The following is a 19,832-nucleotide window of genomic DNA, read 5'->3' as shown; positions in this document are numbered from 1 at the left end:
TGCTGCCCTGGGAAGAATTCAAAATAGATCCTCATGAGAAGGACAAAGAGTCCTACATATTTACAAACATGGGCATCTTGAAGCCATAACACCATGTCAGCTATAAGAGTCACTGGAAACATTCATCTTTTAAAAAATCAAAGTCATCTGACCTCAGGTACTAACACGTAAAGGCACACCCACCAGAGTAAAGCGCAGCCATGTGTGGGTCAACTCTCCCCTGACTTCACACGGTGGAAGTCAAACAGAATACTGTATTACAGCCCACACAACAGTGAGATCTTCTCAAATGAAGGTCCTCCCTTCTCCAGAATTGAATGGCAACTTCTTTAAATTCCAGAAGTTATTCTTCCAGCTCTTATCAGCTACATAGTCCCGAGGCTGGCACCAGGCTTTACAGACTTGGTTTCTAGGTACATGATCTTAAAACAAAACTAAAAAACTTTCCTTTTCACTTTCAACTCTCAAGAAGAATGCTAAAGCTTTAAAAATAACTTTTAAGAAGCCAGAAACCCAATAGTAGTATCTGAAATGAAACATCTGCTGAACACAGGCATCTGAAAAGCTTGGCTCTAATTCAAGCTGGTCACAAATCCCACCACAAAGCATCTGCTAACGAAGGTCTCTGACTTTGCAGGAATTCTCGGAATAGCTCATATAATCTGTAAAGTATGTAATGGAAATCACACATGAATAACTCTGTAAATTAATGGAATTACTGAGGTACTTTACTATATGTAATAATCAATCCAGAAATTAAAAAGTAAAATCATCTGATTCACAACACATACACATCTCCCCAACCAACCAAACCAAAGCTTTCCAGCTCTAATATCCTGAGTTCTTGCCAAGGGAAGGCAGAACAAGGAAAGTGACCAAGTGATTTTAGAGGCCCCAGTTAGGAGGGATGAGTCTGCAACAATCAGGAAGCAGGAAAAAAAGGGAGGGGAGAAGTCCATAATCTCTCTCAAAGGAAGACACACTGTACTGTCAATCTATCTGACTCCATTTCTAAGCAGCTAATCAAAGGTAAGGGCTGCTTGCAATGGCAATAATGGTGTGGAAATAAAGTACAGCTAACTGACTCCATTAAGGAAACGAATGCTGGCTCTGGTTCTCTTGGATAAAAGTTCTGTGGCTCAGTTACTGTGATTGTAAGACTATCCCAGAGCACATGTGGGCCACTGTCAGAATTACACAGGCCACAGACCCTGTCAAATGACAAAAAAGGAGGAAATCAAGGCACACAAGAGAAGTAAAATTATCATCTGTGTTGACAGAACAAGAAACAGGAATAGCCGATAGCTGGTATTTGGAGTTTAGTTTAGCCTAGTCATGCAGATTCTACTAACATATACTGAGCAACTGCTACATAAACAAATGTAAGGGCTCGGTTTACTTCATTCTATAGTGAAGTAACCTTAACCGAATTTTGAAAAACTGCTTCTTCTCCCGGTCTGAATAGGACTCAAAGTCAGCACTTCTATTTGTGTGACAACTGTGTTGATTTCTCCCAAATTAAACCCTTGTTTCAGGAGAAAAAATATTTTGTTTTTATGAAGTCTCACTGTCTCACTTGTCTAGTACTGAGACATAACACCGTGCCACCAGAGGCTTAAGGTGTAACACTACTTCTTCCTGCTTCTCGTAGGCTCTTAACACAGTTAACAAAATGTTTTATAGTTACCCTAGGGGGACCTTAAAAACAACCATCACAAACAGTATAAAATGTTTCTAATTTAACTGTTTCCTAGAGTTGGAAAGAACCAGCACTTCTAGATCACACAATCTCAAAAGAACCCCACAGCACTGTTCATTTTTATTTCACCATCAAACTGTACATAGCCTTTGGTCTTAAAAATAGAAGTGGGCCCAACGCACAAAGAACCTGAGTAATGTGACCTTTCTCGTAGTCCCATTTCAAGAAGCATGCATCTCAGTTTCAAACCTGTAACTTGATGTTCACATACAACTAATTCAGTGCAATTTAAAATCTAGTAGAGTCAGTAATATTGCAGAATTACAAACGAGAATAATGATTACTTAATCTTTAGTCACAGACTTGAAGGACTATAATTTCACTTACTCTGTTATGTTTTAATATATAAGGAAAACAAAAGGAAAAGAACCTGTTATGTGGACCTACGTTTTGGCTGTGACATCCACATACTGTCCTGGGCGAAAATGAGCAGCATAAAGAGGGGTGCCTTTATGAAAAGAAAACAATCAAAATGAAATTTGTCAGCCTGGGAACAACTTCACTAAACATAAACTACATCTAGGAAAACTAAAAGATTTCAAAAAAAGTAGAAGATTCTCTTCACAATTACAATTATTAGAAACATCAACAATAAAATAATAAAACTGTTCATCAATCATGCCTTAATTGACCATACATGGGGTAGAGAACAATATGTCCCCGGATGAGGCACATGATGCGAGAGTCAGGCTAACAGACCATAGATGGCTGACGGGTTTGTGCCTGCACAGAGGCCAACGTGGTACTGGCTGAAATAGGCAATTCACATGACAAACACAATGTTCTTATGGTAAATACATGAGTCTGATGATTTTGGTGAATAATAATATACTGACATTTAAGATACCTTTCCTTTTTTGTATAATGAAATAAAAACAAGAGTGACTCAAAAAATGCTGTGGCTGGATCAGATCTTTTTTAACCATTAGAGATAATTTACCCAAAAATAGAACTGTTTGAACCCAGGTCCACCGTACATTAGGCGGTAATTACTGTATGGGTGATATCCATATAAAGCCCCTATATATCAGATTTTTGGCAGATTGGTCACTGTACCAATAAAATACAGTTATTTCAGCACATGCCCAGATAATTTCGAATTCTGAAAAATTGTCATCATTGATACCCCAAGTTTTATATATTAACATTTCCAAAACTAGTTGTATGTAAACAGAATTTTAGTTAAAATGCACCAGAAAAAATGTTATTTAGAGGAATTTTTAAAGTGAAAGCCCTTCACAACATTGTTTGTATCAATTTGGAATTAACACTATGAGAATTATTTGACAATTAATCTGCAAATATTTCTAGGGCACTTGCTATATGTACTGTTAGAATTATAAAAGGTAAGACATGGCTCCTAACCTCAAGAATTTATTATCTAGGTGAAGAATCAACATTAACATCATCAAGTAAGACTTTTTCTTAAAAAAAAAAAAAAAAAAAAAAAAAAAAAGCCATAGTCAATGTAGTAGAGAATGAAACTGAATGGTAATTATGGCTTGTTTTACAACAGGGAATAAGGTACTATGGGATTTCAGAAGGTAGTATCCTTTAATGTAGGACCTAACCTAGATTTGTATAGGCAAAGAAAAACCCTGAATTAAGAAAAAATAGGGGAGATTAAAACTGACTGAATTTCTAGGAGGCTGAATGACTTTTAACTGCTGATACCTGACCACTTTTCATCCACAGAAACAATTCCACGTGGTTTGAGCTACAACAAAAGTTAATAGGGACTTAATTTTTACATTTGTTACCTTAATTCCATTCACTTTAGCTTCAAACGACAAAACCTGCACTTCAAAAAATACTTTTAATTCTAGCTTATATCAAGGCTGATCCTCCGTCACTCCTTAATAAGGCTTATTGTAATTATAATTTACTTTGTGAAATTCAGTTCAGTTATTAAAATACCGAATCTTATAAAACCCTTCTACTATCTATTAGAACTCAAGTTGAAGAGATCAGGAAGCTTTTCTTAAGTTCAAAGATGTCAAAATGCTGTTAACTACATAAACTGATAAAACCATGCTGCCAATCGTACTTTTTGACATTTCAGAGAATAGGTAAAATACTTCAGAATTTTTAAGATAGAATCTTTACATCAAAGTGCTATGGTTAGTCACTTTGCTGTTCCATGAAAATTCTATCTCAGTGAGAATCTAGCTAATCTTCACCTATTAAAATGACAGCCTACACAGAGTGAACTTCACATTTTAAAGGCTAGTATATTTTGAAAAATAAAAAAGTTAAAAAAAATGAAAGTTAGTGTATTTATCTGGAGTGGCTTTTCCAAATGTGAAACTCTCTGTACACTGAAAACAAAAGCGCTCCTCCCTCTTGAATGAAAACAAAGAGTTCTTTACAGTTCTTTCCAGTCAAAAAAGGAAAAAGACTTGTTTGTCCCTAGTGATTAAATCAGATACCACTTTGTATTTAAAAATAAATGTTTAGGACTTTGTATTGTGGATTCAACTTTACTGAAAGGCCTAACATTAAACAAATCACATACTTGGGCATTTTTGCCTCCCTCCCTTCCCCAGCCTCAGATTACCTGGCTTAATCACAGCATTATCTGTTACATGAAAGATTTTAACTTTCTGTTTTGGCGGCAATCCAAGTTCTTGGTAAAATTCCAATACAGATGTAGATTTCTAGAGGAAAAGCAGCACACATAAGTAACCCATGATACTGAAGGTGGAGTTCTGTGCAAAGAGATATAAACCAAGGCCTTAGCCCAGAGAACAAATCATTAAGAGCATTCTGTTCCCCTGATGAACAAAAACCACCACATTCTATTTAAGGGAGGTGAGATTTTTATCTATAATCCAATACATCCAGGATCCAACCAGATGCATGGTGTAGCTCATATATATTACATGGTGAAAGACCTTTATCTGTAGGAAAAGAAACAGCATTGTGCTCACATTTGAATTCTGACTGGAGGCTGTAAGTATCAAGAACCCCAATCTGGGGAAATTCCACTCTGTCTACTCTGCACCTGCTTCCAAGCAGCTGGAAGAAAATATACTAGTCACATTCAAATGTATGACCACAAACTTCAAAGTGAGTCCCAAATGTGGTCTGGCCAACCTACCTTTCCCTACTTAAATCCCTCTCACACTCTCTGAAGCCCCTTCCTTTTCACAACCCCTTTTAAAACCTCCAGTATGTTTCCCTCCTTCTCCCTTCTTTGAGCTAACCACGTTGCTCGAGATTTCACTAAAAAACCAGAAAAACCGGAGCATTTCCCCAAGGTCTTATCACCCAATCAAACAGCCCACACAAGCACTTACCCTCCCATCCCCACACCCCATGCTAGATTGCACGAGATGAGCATGGGGCAGTTTTAGCAAATGCCAATGTCAAGGCCCTTCTGTTTGGAGACTGTCGTTTCACTGATCTAAGGTGTTATCCAGGTGTCAGTGCTTTTTAAGCACTCCCTATGATTCTGATGTGAAACTTGGGCTGGAAATCACTATGACAAGTGAACTGTCCATGCTCTTATTAGAAGTCATACTCCTCACTGTGTACTCATCCGACCCCTCTCTTACCTGTTCAACTGCTTTATCTTGAAATTGTTCCCACTGCCTTCTGAATCACCAATTTCCCCCTTTCTACTGGAACTATCTTATCCAAGATGTCACAATAACTCTCATTAAAACAAAACTTATCCTTGACTACAGTTTCCTTTCCATTCCCCCTTCAGACAATGCTCCTTGAAAAACTTCTGCTCAATCTTATTTCTATCTTCCCATTCTCTCAAACCCACTTTAATCAGGTGCCTGCAGCCCCTGAATACTCAATGCAAAGTGCTTATCAAGGTCACCAAACATCTCTATGTGGTCAAATACACTGGTCAATACTTATCTCACTGGCTCTGTCAGCAAAGCTTGGCACAGGTGACCACTCACTCCTTGCATGCTCTCGGTTCTTTCATATACTAATAATACCACATTTCTAACTTCAATCGCAAATTCTACTCTGAACTACAAATTCATTCGTACAACCGCTAACTCAGTATTTCACCTTGGTATCATACAGCAACTCAAGTTTGATATGTCTAAAATTGAACTAAACTCCCCCCCGCCCCCCGAAACCTGCTTTCCTCTGGTTTTCCAAACTTCAATAAATAGCAACTCCATAACTCAGCTGCTTGGACCCAAAATCTTGTGGATACCTTTGAATCTTTTTTTTTGTCATATCCCATGTCTCACACACCAGCAGTTCCTACAGATGCTATTAAAAATAAAGCCCACATCAATTACTTCTCACCTGCACCTCAAACCACTGTCTTTTGCCTGGATTATATTAATAGCCTCCTAATTGGTTCCCAAATTTCCACACTCCTGACACCATGGTCTATTCTCCAGGCACAGGCTGGCATGATCCTTTTGAAACTCAAGCTAAATCACGTCTCCACAATGGCGACCATCTCATGCAGAATCAATCCTAAATCCTTAACATGGTTTATAAGGTTCTATATAATCTGACCTCATCTACTACTCTCCTCCTGGCTCACCCTGCTTCAGGTACAATGCATTCCTCACATTCCAAGAACACATTAGACAATAACCTTGGATCCTCTGCACATATTACTCCCCCTGCCTGGAATGCTTTTCAGATTTTTGCGGGACTTGCTCCCATGCTTTATTCGGGCCTCTATCTAAACATTAACTTACGTTTCCTGATTATTCTACCTAAAACAGCACCACTTTGTCACTTGCAAACCCCTCAGTCTTAGTCTACAAAGCACTTCTATTTGTCATGATACACATTTTTAATTGTGTATCTTCTAAGACATGGCCTCCCTTTATCGTCCACAATCTCACCAAAATGGAAGCTTCTTGAGAAAAGAAACTTTAGTTGCTGCTACATCCCCAGCTCCTGGTAGGTCCTGCCGCCTGTTTTTCCCTCCACCATGCCCTTTTTTCTGTACTGTAAACATCCTTGAATAAAAAATATCTTTGAATAGGAAACTTTATGAATATCTCATTTCCTTAAAATAATGTCCCGGGGCTTTTTCCTTTTCTTAGTTCTTAAGACTCTTGATACAGATTGCTAGAAGACTTGACAAAAAAGTTGTACCACTTGGGGCGCCTGGGTGGCTCAGTGGGTTAAGCCGCTGCCTTCGGCTCAGGTCATGATCCCAGGTCCTGGGTTCGAGCCCCACGTCGGGCTTTCTGCTCAGCAGGGAGCCTGCTTCCTCCTCTCTCTCTGCCTGCCTCTCTGCCTACTTGTGATTTCTCTCTGTCAAATAAATAAATAAAATCTTTAAAAAAAAAAAAAAAAAAGTTGTACCACTTTCTATTTTCTGATGTGAAGAGTGCCTCTTTCCTGGGACTATAACTAAAACAGATGTATCTATCTTCTTGATGCTCTTTCCCCCTCAACTTCCCTTCTCATCACAAGAGAAACACCTGCAGGTCCCCAAGGAACCACAGTACTCTATGTATGCTTACCTATGCCTGCCTATGCCAGTCTCTTGAAGGTAATTCTTCCCCAACCCTGTACCTCCAAAGCTCATTAAAAATTTGTTAAATATATGTCTAGTCTCAGCTCCAGTAATATTTCCTGTCCCGATTCCTGCGTGGGCAGCCTTGCCAGAGCAGACTACTCCTTGGTCTATGCGATCTTTAGACCTTGCCTATATCTCAAATATTGTCCACATTACCTTACACTTATCAACTGACGTGAATATTTGCCTGCCTGCTGGAGCACCTGGATGGCGAGCTGCTTTATTCACCTATGTTTGTAATTTTAGAACTAAGCACAGTTACAAGTCATATACGGCAGAAGTGAGCTAAATGAATGGTGAAGACACAAAAGGACAGACATCCACCTGTGTGTGAAGTTCTGATTTGCCTCACCAAGTCACACCTTTCCACTCTTGCTGCTGCATCAGTTCTTGGCACACAACATCACTGTGTTTACAATGTTATCTTCAAGTCTAGTTATTAAAAATTGTAGGCCTTGGGGCGCCTGGGTGGCTCAGTGGGTTAAAGCCTCTGCCTTCGGCTCAGGTCATGATCCCAGGGTCCTGGGATCAAGCCCCGCATCGGGCTCTCTGCTCCGCAGGGAGCCTGCTTCCTTCTCTCTCTCTCTCTGCCTGCCTCTCTGCCTACTTGTGATCTCTGTCTGTGAAATAAATAAAAAATCTTAAAAAAAAAAAAATTGTAGGCCTTAAATAAAGATCATGACTTATTCTGAACATGAACAAATCTTCAAGAAACTAAACTATTAAACCAAACCAAGAGTAACTTGTAGTCAAAAAGCAAGAACAGCAGCAACTAAAAGACCCAAAACAGCTCAAGACGATGCCAATGATGTACTGAAAACCGAGCATCACTGTCCCTAATCCAATGGAGTATCTGCACAGCCAGTCTTAATTACAGAATATATGAATATGCAGAAATCTTCAGTTACTTGATGATTTCAGTTTAAAATGTAAGCTGTTGGTGCCACTTTGTAACCTACTGAGAAGGCTGCGTTTGGTAGACATGAAATTGGGTGGCACTGGCCTGTAATGTTAATTTGTGGATCAACCCATAAGCCCTGGGAAGTCCTTGGGGACCTCTAGTGGAACCATACAACAGACCCCGAGAAGCCCTGCTCTGGATGCCCACGAAAGGTTGTTTTGTACCTCACAGTGTTCCCTCAAGAAGCTATCCTTTCCACCTCCAAGAGTGATGACTTAAGTTCATCCCAGTCATTCCCTATACTTTTGCCTCCCACATGCTGAAATCTAACACTGATATTCAACACCACCCTTATTAAGGCTGCTACTTTTCTTTTCTTTTCTTGTTTAAAGATTTTATTTGTCAGAGGAGGGAGAGAGAGAGCACATGCAGAGTGAGGGGCAGAGGGAGAGAGAGAAGCAGACCCCACTGAGCAAGGAGCCCAACACAGGACTTGATCCCAGGACCCTGGGATCGCGACCTGAGGTGAAGGCAGATGCTTAACTGACTAAGCTATCCAGGCATCTCTAGGTCCCTACTTTTTAACTCCAATCATGCACACTTCCTCCATATCAAAGCAAACACATAAATTCTCATTTAAAAATGAGATTACATTTGCAACTGCAGATTGCAATTATTTTCCTGATGTATCAGATTTAAATTCATTATATTGTAGAACAGAGTTTAAATTTATTCTTGACATTCACATATTCTACTTGATGATTTTAAAAACATATTCTTTTATTAATATCAGTTTCTAAGTATGTGAGGAAGCTTCTAAGAAAAAAACTTCTACTTTTTCAGAAACACAAAATAGGTAAGATAAACATCTTGACCTAAGTATCTACAGACTGAGACATAAAAAGTAATACATACTTCGTGATTATATCCCAATTTCATTAAAATTAAGTAATATTTTCTTTTAAAAATCAAAATATCACAAAACTAATTAGGTATCCAGAAACTCAAGTTGAGTTGAAAGCAGCAGCAGTGTAACAGAAGTATTTTTTTAACTTCCAAATAAATGATTTCAGAAGGCAATTTAAAAGTCTGACAGCAGTGTCACACTTGGATAAGCCCATCTATGAGGTTGCATTTTTTTCTCCCTCTTTAGAGTTCTCTGCAATTATCCTTCTCACAATGAAAATGCTTCTCTGCTCCTAAGATGAATTGATTTAATCAACTTTTAAGGCTGCTTAACTTCCTATGTTTTTATTTATAATAAGTTACAAAAATAGCAAAAGCAAAACAGTCTGCCTAAGTTCTTTACAGAGTAAAAGACACAAAACAAAACAGTTCTACCCCATTATAAATAAAATTGATGCAGTCAATTCATTTTAGAATAGTTAACTATTTGATATTTTATATTCATAGGTCTATGTTTTTAAAACCTTTTATAACCAATTTACTTGCAGTTTCTCTGAGGGTTACACTAAACAAGAGAAAGTCTGCATATTTTTAGTTTTGAAAATCTTTTTCCTTTCTGAACCAAAATTCTTATGAAGAATTCTAAAACTTCATTTTCACATCTTATTTGAAGAAAGGTCATTCAAAGACCAATCTTTTTCTTAATATTGTTAATACATGTCCTCTGGACCTAGAAAATTTATTATCTTCTTTTTTCCTTTTTTTTTTCTTTAAGATTTATTTATTTTAGAAAGAGAAAGAAAAAACACATGAGCATAGGAGAGGGGCAGGGAGAATCTTAAGCAGACTCCGCATGGAGAGCAGAGCCTGACGGGGGGCTTGGTCCCACAACCCTGAGATCATGACCTAAGCTGGAACCAAGAGTCAGTTGCTTAACCAACTGTGCCATCCAGGTCCCCCTAGAAAATGTTTACCTTGGAGAACAAGAAAGACCCTTGTAGCACTTCCCATACAAGGGAACTAAATTAAAAATCTGTGTAAGTGGCTAGAAATCCACCACAACATAATCAAGCGTCCAAATCACCTAGCTGTGCAATTTTTTTTAAAGATTTATTTGATAGACAGAGAGAGAGAGACGACGAGCACACAAGAGGGAGAAGTAGGCTCACCACTATGCAAGGAGCCAGACTCAGGGCTACATCTCAGAACTCTGGGATCAGGGGCACCTGGGTGGCTCAGACATTAAGTGTCTGCCTTCGGCTCAGGTCATGATTCCAGGGTCCCGGGACTGAGCCATGCATCAGGCTTCCTGCTTGGCAGGAAGCCTGCTTCTCCCTCTCCCACTCTGCAAGCTTGTGTTCCCTCTCTCACTGGTCTCTCTCTCTGTCAAATAAATAAAATCTTAAAAAAAAAAAAGAAAAAAAAAAAACAAACAACAACAACCCTGGGATCATAACCTGAGCCAAAGGCAGACGCTTAAACAACTGAGCCATCCAGTTTCTAAAATATTTTAATTATTAGTATTAATAAAATCTGTAGGACATCTTCCTCACTAAGTAAAATAGAATAAATTGAGCTGCCAAATATGTTTGGTGGGGGGGCTTTTGTTTTCTCTTGAGAACTAAGACATTAGAGAACCAATGGAGACTTTTAGAACTAAAAGGATTTAGCAACTTTCAAGGCCAATTCCCTGTTTTCTTGTGTAAGAAAATAGATATTCAAAATAAGTGGAGTGAAGGGAGCTAATGGGAGGAGTCAGAATTAGAACTCAGCTCTTCTGACCCCACATCCACTTGTTTTTCCACTATCTCACAGTTCTGGAAATAATAATTACAGATCTGTTGGAGCAGAATGGATTATCCCAACATCATGTTTGACTCACAAATATCAAGGCAATAAAGTCATGAATTTACAAAATTGGTAATGAAAATAGAGGGTGGTGCTAAAACATTAACAAAACCACAGAAGTACAATTAATGAGAAAACAGGCATCTATCAAAGCAAAGAATTATTTACATGAAGATTAGCATGTATTTACATATTTAAAAAATTCAAACATCTGAAAAAAATCTGACATTTTAAAAAGTTTTCATAAATACCTCACTGTGCTTTTCATTACTGTGAAACTACTTAAACCCCAAATTAGCCAATAAACTGTCAAGAATTAATCTCAGACTGGGGCGCCTGGGTGGCTCAGTGGGTTGGGCCGCTGCCTTCGGCTTGGGTCATGATCCCAGGTCCTGGGTTCGAGCCCCACATCTGGCTTTCTGCTCAGCAGGGAGCCTGCTTCCTCCTCTCTCTCTGCCTGCCTCTCTGCTTACTTGTGATTTCTCTCTGTCAAATAAATAAATAAAATCTTAAAAAAAAAATTCTTAGAAAAAAAAGAATTAATCTCAGACTAAAATATATATAAACTATACAATACCATAATACACAAAAGTAGTTAACTTCTCTAACATTAGGAGACAGGCCTCAATGGCCTCTAGTCCTATCAAACTATAGGACTCCAACAATTTTAATCACCTTGAACTCACCGATCAGTATATCCCACTATTTATAGGACAACTCCTCCTGAATTTTCTATAAACACTTCACACACTTCTCTCCTCTTCCAAAACTTCCCTTTCCCGGTCACTATTCCAGGTTACAGAATCCGCACTGAACTAGGTATGCAGGAATTGCTCTAAGCCTGTGTCCCCTTACCACATACTCAGCCAGTCTTGTACAATTCCTTGCCCTCTCCAAGCCCAATTCAACTACCTTGGGTCAAAAGCCTTTGATCAATTCTCCCCAGTGCTTAAAACAACTTCCTACATGTTCTCCCTATATCCAGATTCTTCTAATTTAATTAAGTAAGACTATGATTTGACAATATCACTGCCCCAGTTGAAGAATTCAGAAGCTCCTGGGAGTCTACACGATGAAGTCTAAACTCTTCAGCACTCTACCCTGACAGGTACATCTTTGCACCTTTACCATCTTCCCCCACTGGCCCGCACGCTCACACACTTAAGAGTTCATATACCACACTTCTCTTTCCAAGCACACATACGCTCTTCCATGTGTCTCTGCAGAAGCTACCTGAAACTGGTAACTCCAAGCTGCAGTATTTGCCCATCTGCAAAATGGGGATAAAAATACTACTTACCTAAGAGGTTTGTTGCCAGGATGAAATGAGATTTTTGAAATGTGCCTGATATGTTAAAACAGGTATTCCTGCTGACATGCTTTTTTCTTTTCTGGTCTCCACTCTGTGAAACCTTCTGGTATTTTCCCAAGCAGAACTGGCCGTCCCCTATTCCATGCTTTCTGCATGTGTAATCCTATACAGGGATGGTGGATTTATTTGTCCATCTTTCCCATTAGCCTATGAGCACCCAGAGGGTGAATGTTAAGATACAATTAAGAAAGTAAGATCTGAAGTCTGACTGGCACCCTACCTTTTACCAGTGGGTGGCCCTGAAGGAGTTCCTTAACCTCTTTAGCCTCAGATGCTAAGAAAATTAAATAACAGGCTTAATGGTTATGTATCCACGTGTAATAAGTGCTCAACAAAGTTAACTATGACAACCAAATAGAGGAGTTTGGTTGTCCAATACTTGCTAGTTTTGACAGTTGTATAGTATGGGTTGTATCCTATTTACCATACACGTTCATTTCATAAACAATTTACAGTGGAAAAAATGTTTATCTTAGGTATAAGCACAAGGTTTTAGTAAACTTGAGGATGTTTCATTACGATTAGTGAAAACCATCACCATTTCTAGAAATTCTCTGCTTTTAGTCCTTCAACAGAGGATACTAACTGCACAGATTTCTCAAATATAAGTTATATATTTAGCATTCTAATAGTATTCTACTTGGGGGAAAAATGCTTTATTTCTAAAAACCTGATGCAGGTTTTAATACAGCTCTATCCCAAGTACTGAAAGTTCCTTCTAGGGAGGGTCTAAACTGGGTGCTTCCTGTGTGCTCTAGGGACTTAAACATTTTTTCAGATCTTAGGATTGTCACGTCATCATTTCTACCCACATAGGAAATGTTATTGGTTCTCTCCACATTGCAGAGAATCATGCTTGGGGAGTAAACATCATGGGATGGTTCTGGAGGCTTACAGAATCAAAACAATGCTGTTTGTATGTGATGCCAGTGCTGTTAAAGTTCTTGTTAAGATGATGAATATAGTTTATTCGTTCTCATGGATGCGACAAGAAAGGACTATGTTTTGCATCTTCTTAGGAAATACAGTGTTTGCGAAAGTATTTGAATTGGTATAAAGTTGGGGGGTTTTTAGTTTATGTGAAATCTGAACCTTTTAGTTTTCCATGTGTGATTTAAGAAAATTACAAATTTTGATGATGAAAGATACTTAGAGAAATATACACAACAATGAAAATAAAAACAACTTCTTGATTATATGATATATTGTACTGTATTCTCATATTGATGGTGACAATTTCAGATTAAAAAATGCACGAAAAAATGTTCCTTCTAGTATAGACAAATTAGTCCCCACAAACTGCTAGTGTCAGGTATTCAGACAACTTAGAAAAAAATAAGAAATTAAACATAAATGACAAAATAGCTACTATCTATTGAGTATCTGTGACATGCTAAGAACATATGAGAAATCTCATTAATCCTGTTAACAAACCTCTTAAATAAGTAGTATTTTTATCTCCATTGAACAGATGGGCATATACGTCAGCTCAGAGGGTAAAGTTACTTGTTTCAAATACTGAGGAGAGGTACTGGAACAAACTCAAATTCTCTCAGAATCCTGGGCTCAATGGCTTCACTAGTCTGCCTTCCCTCAAACCCACAATTTACTGCATGGATAAACACAAATTTGACGATGGAATCGCCTCAAAACTTAAAGAATTCAGATCTGAAACTAATGAAATGTACTCTTCTAAAGAATGAAAACATATCCTTACATGGAAACGTGATACGGTTTTTCCTCCTACAGTTAGGGCCGCCCGTTTTCCATTATGGTTTTCCTTTGGTGTGTATTTTAGAACGTGACAGTCTTGTACCTAAGGAAACAAATATAAAAAAGAAAACATAACTAAGTATGTGCGAAGATACGTTTTAGCACATCATACCAGCCACACCAAAAGCCATAGAACAATTAGGGATTCCCTAACGTTAATTTATCCATCATTCCTCTAACACCAACCACAATCTTAAAATACAGAAATAACTTTAGACAAAAAAAATCAAGTACAGAGCACACAGACAACACATACAGAAGAGTGCCTAAAACATAAATACACAACAGAATGAGTATTTACGAAGAAAATATGATTTACCGCCACCCATGTTGAGAAGTAGAATCTACAAAGCCTCTGTGTGTCTCTTCCTAGTAATCTCCCACCCCACCTTTTTTTTTTTTAAAAAACCTCTAGAGCAGTGGTTCTCAAAGTGTGGTCCTCAAACAAGCATCATCAACATCACCTAGGACTCTGGTGAAAATGCTGGTCCTCATGCCCCAGCACACACCAACTGAATCAGAATCTCCTCCTTTTATAACCCTTCTAGGTGATTAAGGCCCACTAAAGTTTGAGAAGCACTGCCCTAGAAATACTATTCTTGATACATGGAAATCATTTACTTACTTTTCCTTACAGCTGCTACCTCTGAAAGCCTGTAGTTTATTGTTTCCTGCCTTAGACTTTGTAAAAACAGAATCAGGCTGTACTTGTCCATGTCTTGCTTCTTTCACTTGTTTATACTAAGTTTCATCCGCAATGCTGTGTCTAACTCTCTTCTGTTCATTTTCATTGGATCCTGCATTCTGTTACATGAATACCATGATTTATTTTTCCATTCTGCTACTGGACATTTGGGTTATTTCCAGTTTTGGAGTACTAAGAACAATACTGCTGTGAACACTGTTGTAAAGTAATAAAGTTCAAGTTTTCTATTAACACTCAGGGTTGGAATTGCTATACTACAAGATTCGCCTATCTCAACTTTAACCACATAATTATGCTAACTGTTTTCTGAAGTGGTTGTACCAATGTACAATTCCACCAGTCTTTCCTGAAAGCTCCCTAAGTTCCCTAGAGTTTTAGGAACTATAATCTTCTCTTTGATCAGTCAGAGTCAATAAAACCGTCCTAAGACTTGTAGGCCCTCTGGGTCTATGTGCATGAGCTCTCATTTTAATCACCAACATCTGTCTAATCACTTGTCTAAGACGAGACCCCAAAGATGAACTCAGGTGTCCAAACTGATTTGGGGAATGATGGCCTCCTAACGCTATCAGTAATATCTCTAATAATAATCATAAAGACAATAGCAGCCAATGTATACTGGACATTTAACACTGTTTTAAGTGCTTGATATTTATTACCTTGTGCAACCCTCACAAAAACCTTTGAGGTTGGTAATAACTATTTCTTTAACCAAATACAATTATATCTTTTGCAGAGGAGGCAGAATGTTCCAAGGAACATAGCCAGGAAGTGGCAGAAACAAGATCTAAAGTCAGATATTTGGGCACCTGAGTGGTTCAGTGGGTTAAGCCTCTGCCTTTGGCTCAGGTCATGATCTCAGGGTCCTGAGATCAAGCCCTACATCGGGCTCTCTGCTCAGCCGGGAGCCTGCCTCTCTGCCTACTTGTGATCTCTCTCTGTCAAATAAATAAATAAAATTAAAAAAAATAAAAAAATAAAAAAAAATAAAGTCAGATATTCTCGTCTCAGGGACCACATTCTTAATGATTAGAGTTTATCTCAGAGAACAAAACACTGCCTCTCCAGACAAGAATGTTACATTCTAAGTAGCAAAGAGATCAAAATTTTAATTTCCAGTTGAAAGAATGAAAATAAGATGGGACCGGGCGCCTGGGTGGCTCAGTGGGTTAAGCCGCTGCCTTCGGCTCAGGTCATGATCTCAGGGTCCTGGGATCGAGGCCCGCATCGGGCTCTCTGCTCAGCAGGGAGCCTGCTTCCCTCTCTCTCTCTCTGCCTGCCTCTCCGTCTACTTGTGATCTCTCTCTGTCAAATAAATAAATAAAATCTTTAAAAAAAAAAAAAAAAAAGAAAATAAGATGGGACCGAGACATTTTTCCAATTATGAATTCAACCAGCACACCTGTGAGAAGCTAGGTTACAAACATTTTTTTTTTTTATTCATGCTCGTAGTTAACCTTATGACAGTATCAAGAAAACCACCACTCGGGCAAGAGTGAAACATTCACTGAAACAGAAGTAGAGTTCTTTAATTGTATTTATGCCTGGCATTAGCCCATTCTTCATCACACAGTCACATGTTTCAGGATACAAATACTGTCCATTCAGGTTTGCACAAATAGATCTTGGCACACATACAGATCTGTTACATCCTCTCTTTCTTTCTCACCTGAAGTAATGTAACCACATGCTTTTGACCATCTTTGGTCCATAAAGGCATCATACCCAGCTTCAGTGCAATAAGGCCTACTCTAGAGGAACCTGGTAATTAAAAGCAAATCAGTGTTATTACAAACTTTTTCAACATTCACTAACATGAAGTAAATAGTACTTCCTACACTGTGATGTCAATACGAGCAACAATTAAGAAACATACTAACATATTCAAAGAGTAAAACACTACTTAGAAATGTAAGAGATTTCAACCATGGCTGGGTAACAAACTGTTACTTAATAAATCTCTGTATTATGAATAAATATATGAGAACTGTGCTAAATAAGGAAAATAGGTAAACTGAGAGTCTGATTTTAAAACAAGGATATTCATAGAGGACATGAAAAATCCATCATTACACTTTGCTTTTCTAGTATCAATTCTTATCTAACCCCATTAACTAGAAAACATCTATTCAAATTCTAAGAACTTAGCTGGTGTTAAAGGATGACACAAGTGGTCAAGTTGCTAAAATATGTCAGCCTCCACCATGCCACTTAGGTTTCTTGCCTAAGTTAGTAAAGTTGCTCCGCTAAGAATTTTTTAAAGATTTTATTTATTTGTGTGTGTGTGAGAGAGAGAGCATGCATGCACAAGCAGGGGGATGGCAGGCAGGGGGAGAAGCAGGCTCCCTGCGAGCAAGAAGCCTGATACAGCACTAGTTTCCAGGACCCAGGGATCATGACCTGAGCTGAAGGCAGATGCTCAACCAACTGAGCCACCCAGGCGTCCCTAGAACTTCTGATCACTATATAATCCAACTGTCACAATAAACCCCAATCAAAGACCACACTCTCAACAGGACAGGTCTTATTCTTGGTATGGCTACAGATGGGGTTAGGACTCTACTATGCAAAAGGAGCTGATTCTAGGGTTATGCTTGGCAAACCTAGAGTGCTAGAACACTCCAACTGAAAACATCTGCGTGACCCAGTGTAGTTTAGATCCTACTCCTCAAGATTTTCTTCCCTATTTATTTTATACACACACACACATATATATTTTTTATCTGAAGGAAATAAGAAAACATATGCAGAACAATTTTCCTTTCACCTACAAAACAGCTTGTTCAGGAAGTCTTGATTACCATCAGACATTTTACTAATAGTAGACCAGCATGCTAGAAATAACCTTGCAAACCAAACCACAATGAAACAGACACTTAAGACATGAAAAGTAAATTCAAGAGATGATAAATTCATCAAGCAGTCACCATGATTTTGAATGCTCCAGCACACAGTAACTAGGATATGAGAAACCATCAAAAATAAAATAACTACCTGGTTCCCAGGGATGTAGAGGCCATGGTTCATCTTTCAAAGGGCACAGTTTACTTGCTAACTGGGCTTTATTTTCATCAGAGACCAACTGCTTAACAAATGGGACATTTTCTTCAGAGAGATGCTCATCCCACCAAGTACCACTCTTGCCATGGAGACTTCTAGCCAAAAGCCAGATGTCCGTTCTGTAAAAATAACAATTAGAAAAGAAATAAAAATATAAAAAGTTCCCCAATTTAATGTGGGGAAATGAAGCCATATGAGTTGTAAAGTGTAGTCTGGGCCTTAGGAAAGGATTTGGAATCTGTGCAAGTTTTTTTTTTTCCCCTTACATTCCTTATGATAATAATGGGGCTTACACTTTAACTATTAATGATTACCCTAGTGTAAAAGGTCTTCATCTCCTCTGGTATAAACCAATTTCTAACAGAGCTGTCCTACCTAGACGCTGGAGAAGCCACTGACCCATCTGTATGCGTACTTTTTTTTTTTTTAATTTTTTTATTTTTTCAGCATAACAGTATTCATTATTTTTGCACCACACCCAGTGCTCCATGCAATCCGTGCCCTCTACAATACCCACCACTGTATGCGTACTTTAATAGTTTACATACAATGGAGGTGGCAGACTATGGGACGCTGATCTCTGATAAGCTCACCTCTTTTCAGCAAGGGCAGGCCTAGGCTCAGAAGATCCATAAAAGACATGATCTCTGAGCACGTGAACACAACAAGGAAGACCTTGTATCGGGAAGGAGGTGTGTAATTCTTGCACGGAGGCTCAGAAAAGAAGTAAGGCTTTCTGTCACCTATCCACCTTTCCTAGTCAGGTGCTAGACTCTAACTCCAGGTTAGAGTCCCAGTTTAACACTAATTAGTTGAGTAACCTTGGGTAAGTTACTTCCCCAAGCTTCCGTTTTACTGCAAACTGCAATCATGAGAGTACGGAATAATGAGTGTCTGTGAAGCGAGTAACAATAGCAATTCTATCTCGTGAGGCTACACAAGCTAAGGCGCCTAATATACCGAACAAAGCATTCAGTACACAGAAAACGCCCAGTAATTGGTAGATAATATTATTGCTGTTGGTAATAGTCTCCACCAGTCGCTGGCTCATAAACATTAAAAAAACAAAAAAATCACCGCTTCACTCCTTTAATGCACACTTCCTTGGAGTAATGCTCCTTACTCCTCTGTGCCTGCGGTCTGGTAGAGAGCCCCTCCCTCCCCCACCACGGCAGACCCCTCCGCACCCGGCCAGGGCACTGCTCCAGGTCTGTACTTCGCAGGGACTAAACCCCACACCGTGTCTCTAGCCCACCCACCTGTTTGCCGAGGCCCGGGCAGCACCCAGGCCGCCCGCGCTGCAGCCCAGCACCTGGCCGCTGGCCTGAGCCAGCAGCCTCCAACCAGGCATGGAGTGGCCGGGGAGGGTTTGCCCCGTTCCTCTTCCCGGCTCCCTGCGGCTCTGCTTTCAAGGCGTCTCCCGCTGCAGCCGCGAGCCCGCCACGAGCCTCCCAGGAACGTCCTGCCGGGTGCCTGCCGCTGCCCTCCGTGATCGGAAAAGAGTTGCGGACCCACTTCCGGTCCGTTCCCAATGCATTCCGGGCACTAGAGCCGTCCCTGGAACTAGAGTTCCGCCTTCGGATAGTCCTACCTGGGATGCCGGTTAGGGTAGGACGGGCAGGGCTCTCCAGGGGTTGGAAAAAAGGGATGTTTGGAGTTAAAACTTTGCAAGAATGAGGCGAACTGGAGACAGGCTCCTTAAGAAAGCGAAATCACTTCTAAGTAATGTGCATTGTGGGGCAGCTCATTGTACTAAGCAAACTTTGATATTGTTATACTGGTTTATGTTGAAAACAACCCCAAAAGGAAATTGTTATTTTTATATTATAAACGAGGGAACAGAGACTCGGAATTTTGGTGCTGGCCCAAAGTAGTACATCTGGCAGGTGGTCAGAGCTGGCACTGAAACCGGACCGGCATCTATTAACTATAGAATATGGCCAAGGTGATGATGTGTGCCTTGCAGGGCTGAATCATACAGAGCAT

The 19,832-nt window shown here is 39.4% G+C and overlaps 1 protein-coding gene across 1 annotated transcript in view; it reads right to left on the bottom strand.

Moving 5' to 3' along the window:
- Positions 1-19,359, bottom strand: part of MRPL3 (mitochondrial ribosomal protein L3) — a 42,567-nt gene extending 23,208 nt beyond the window's left edge. Inside the window, exons 1-6 of the mRNA XM_047737066.1 lie at positions 19,106-19,359; positions 17,781-17,965; positions 16,456-16,547; positions 14,025-14,123; positions 4,317-4,416; positions 2,147-2,207 (exon numbers count right to left, since the gene is read on the bottom strand). Of these exons, the coding sequence (XP_047593022.1) occupies positions 2,147-2,207; positions 4,317-4,416; positions 14,025-14,123; positions 16,456-16,547; positions 17,781-17,965; positions 19,106-19,197 (629 nt within the window). The 5' untranslated portion in view covers positions 19,198-19,359. The remainder of the gene's footprint in view (positions 1-2,146; positions 2,208-4,316; positions 4,417-14,024; positions 14,124-16,455; positions 16,548-17,780; positions 17,966-19,105) is intronic.
- Positions 19,360-19,832: the final 473 nt, after the last annotated feature.

This window comes from Lutra lutra, chromosome 1 (assembly GCF_902655055.1).
Source record: "Lutra lutra chromosome 1, mLutLut1.2, whole genome shotgun sequence".
In the NCBI taxonomy this organism is placed as follows: Eukaryota; Metazoa; Chordata; class Mammalia; order Carnivora; family Mustelidae; genus Lutra; species Lutra lutra.
Note: the sequence above shows the minus strand (reverse complement) of the source record. Positions and strands in the feature narration are given on the sequence as shown.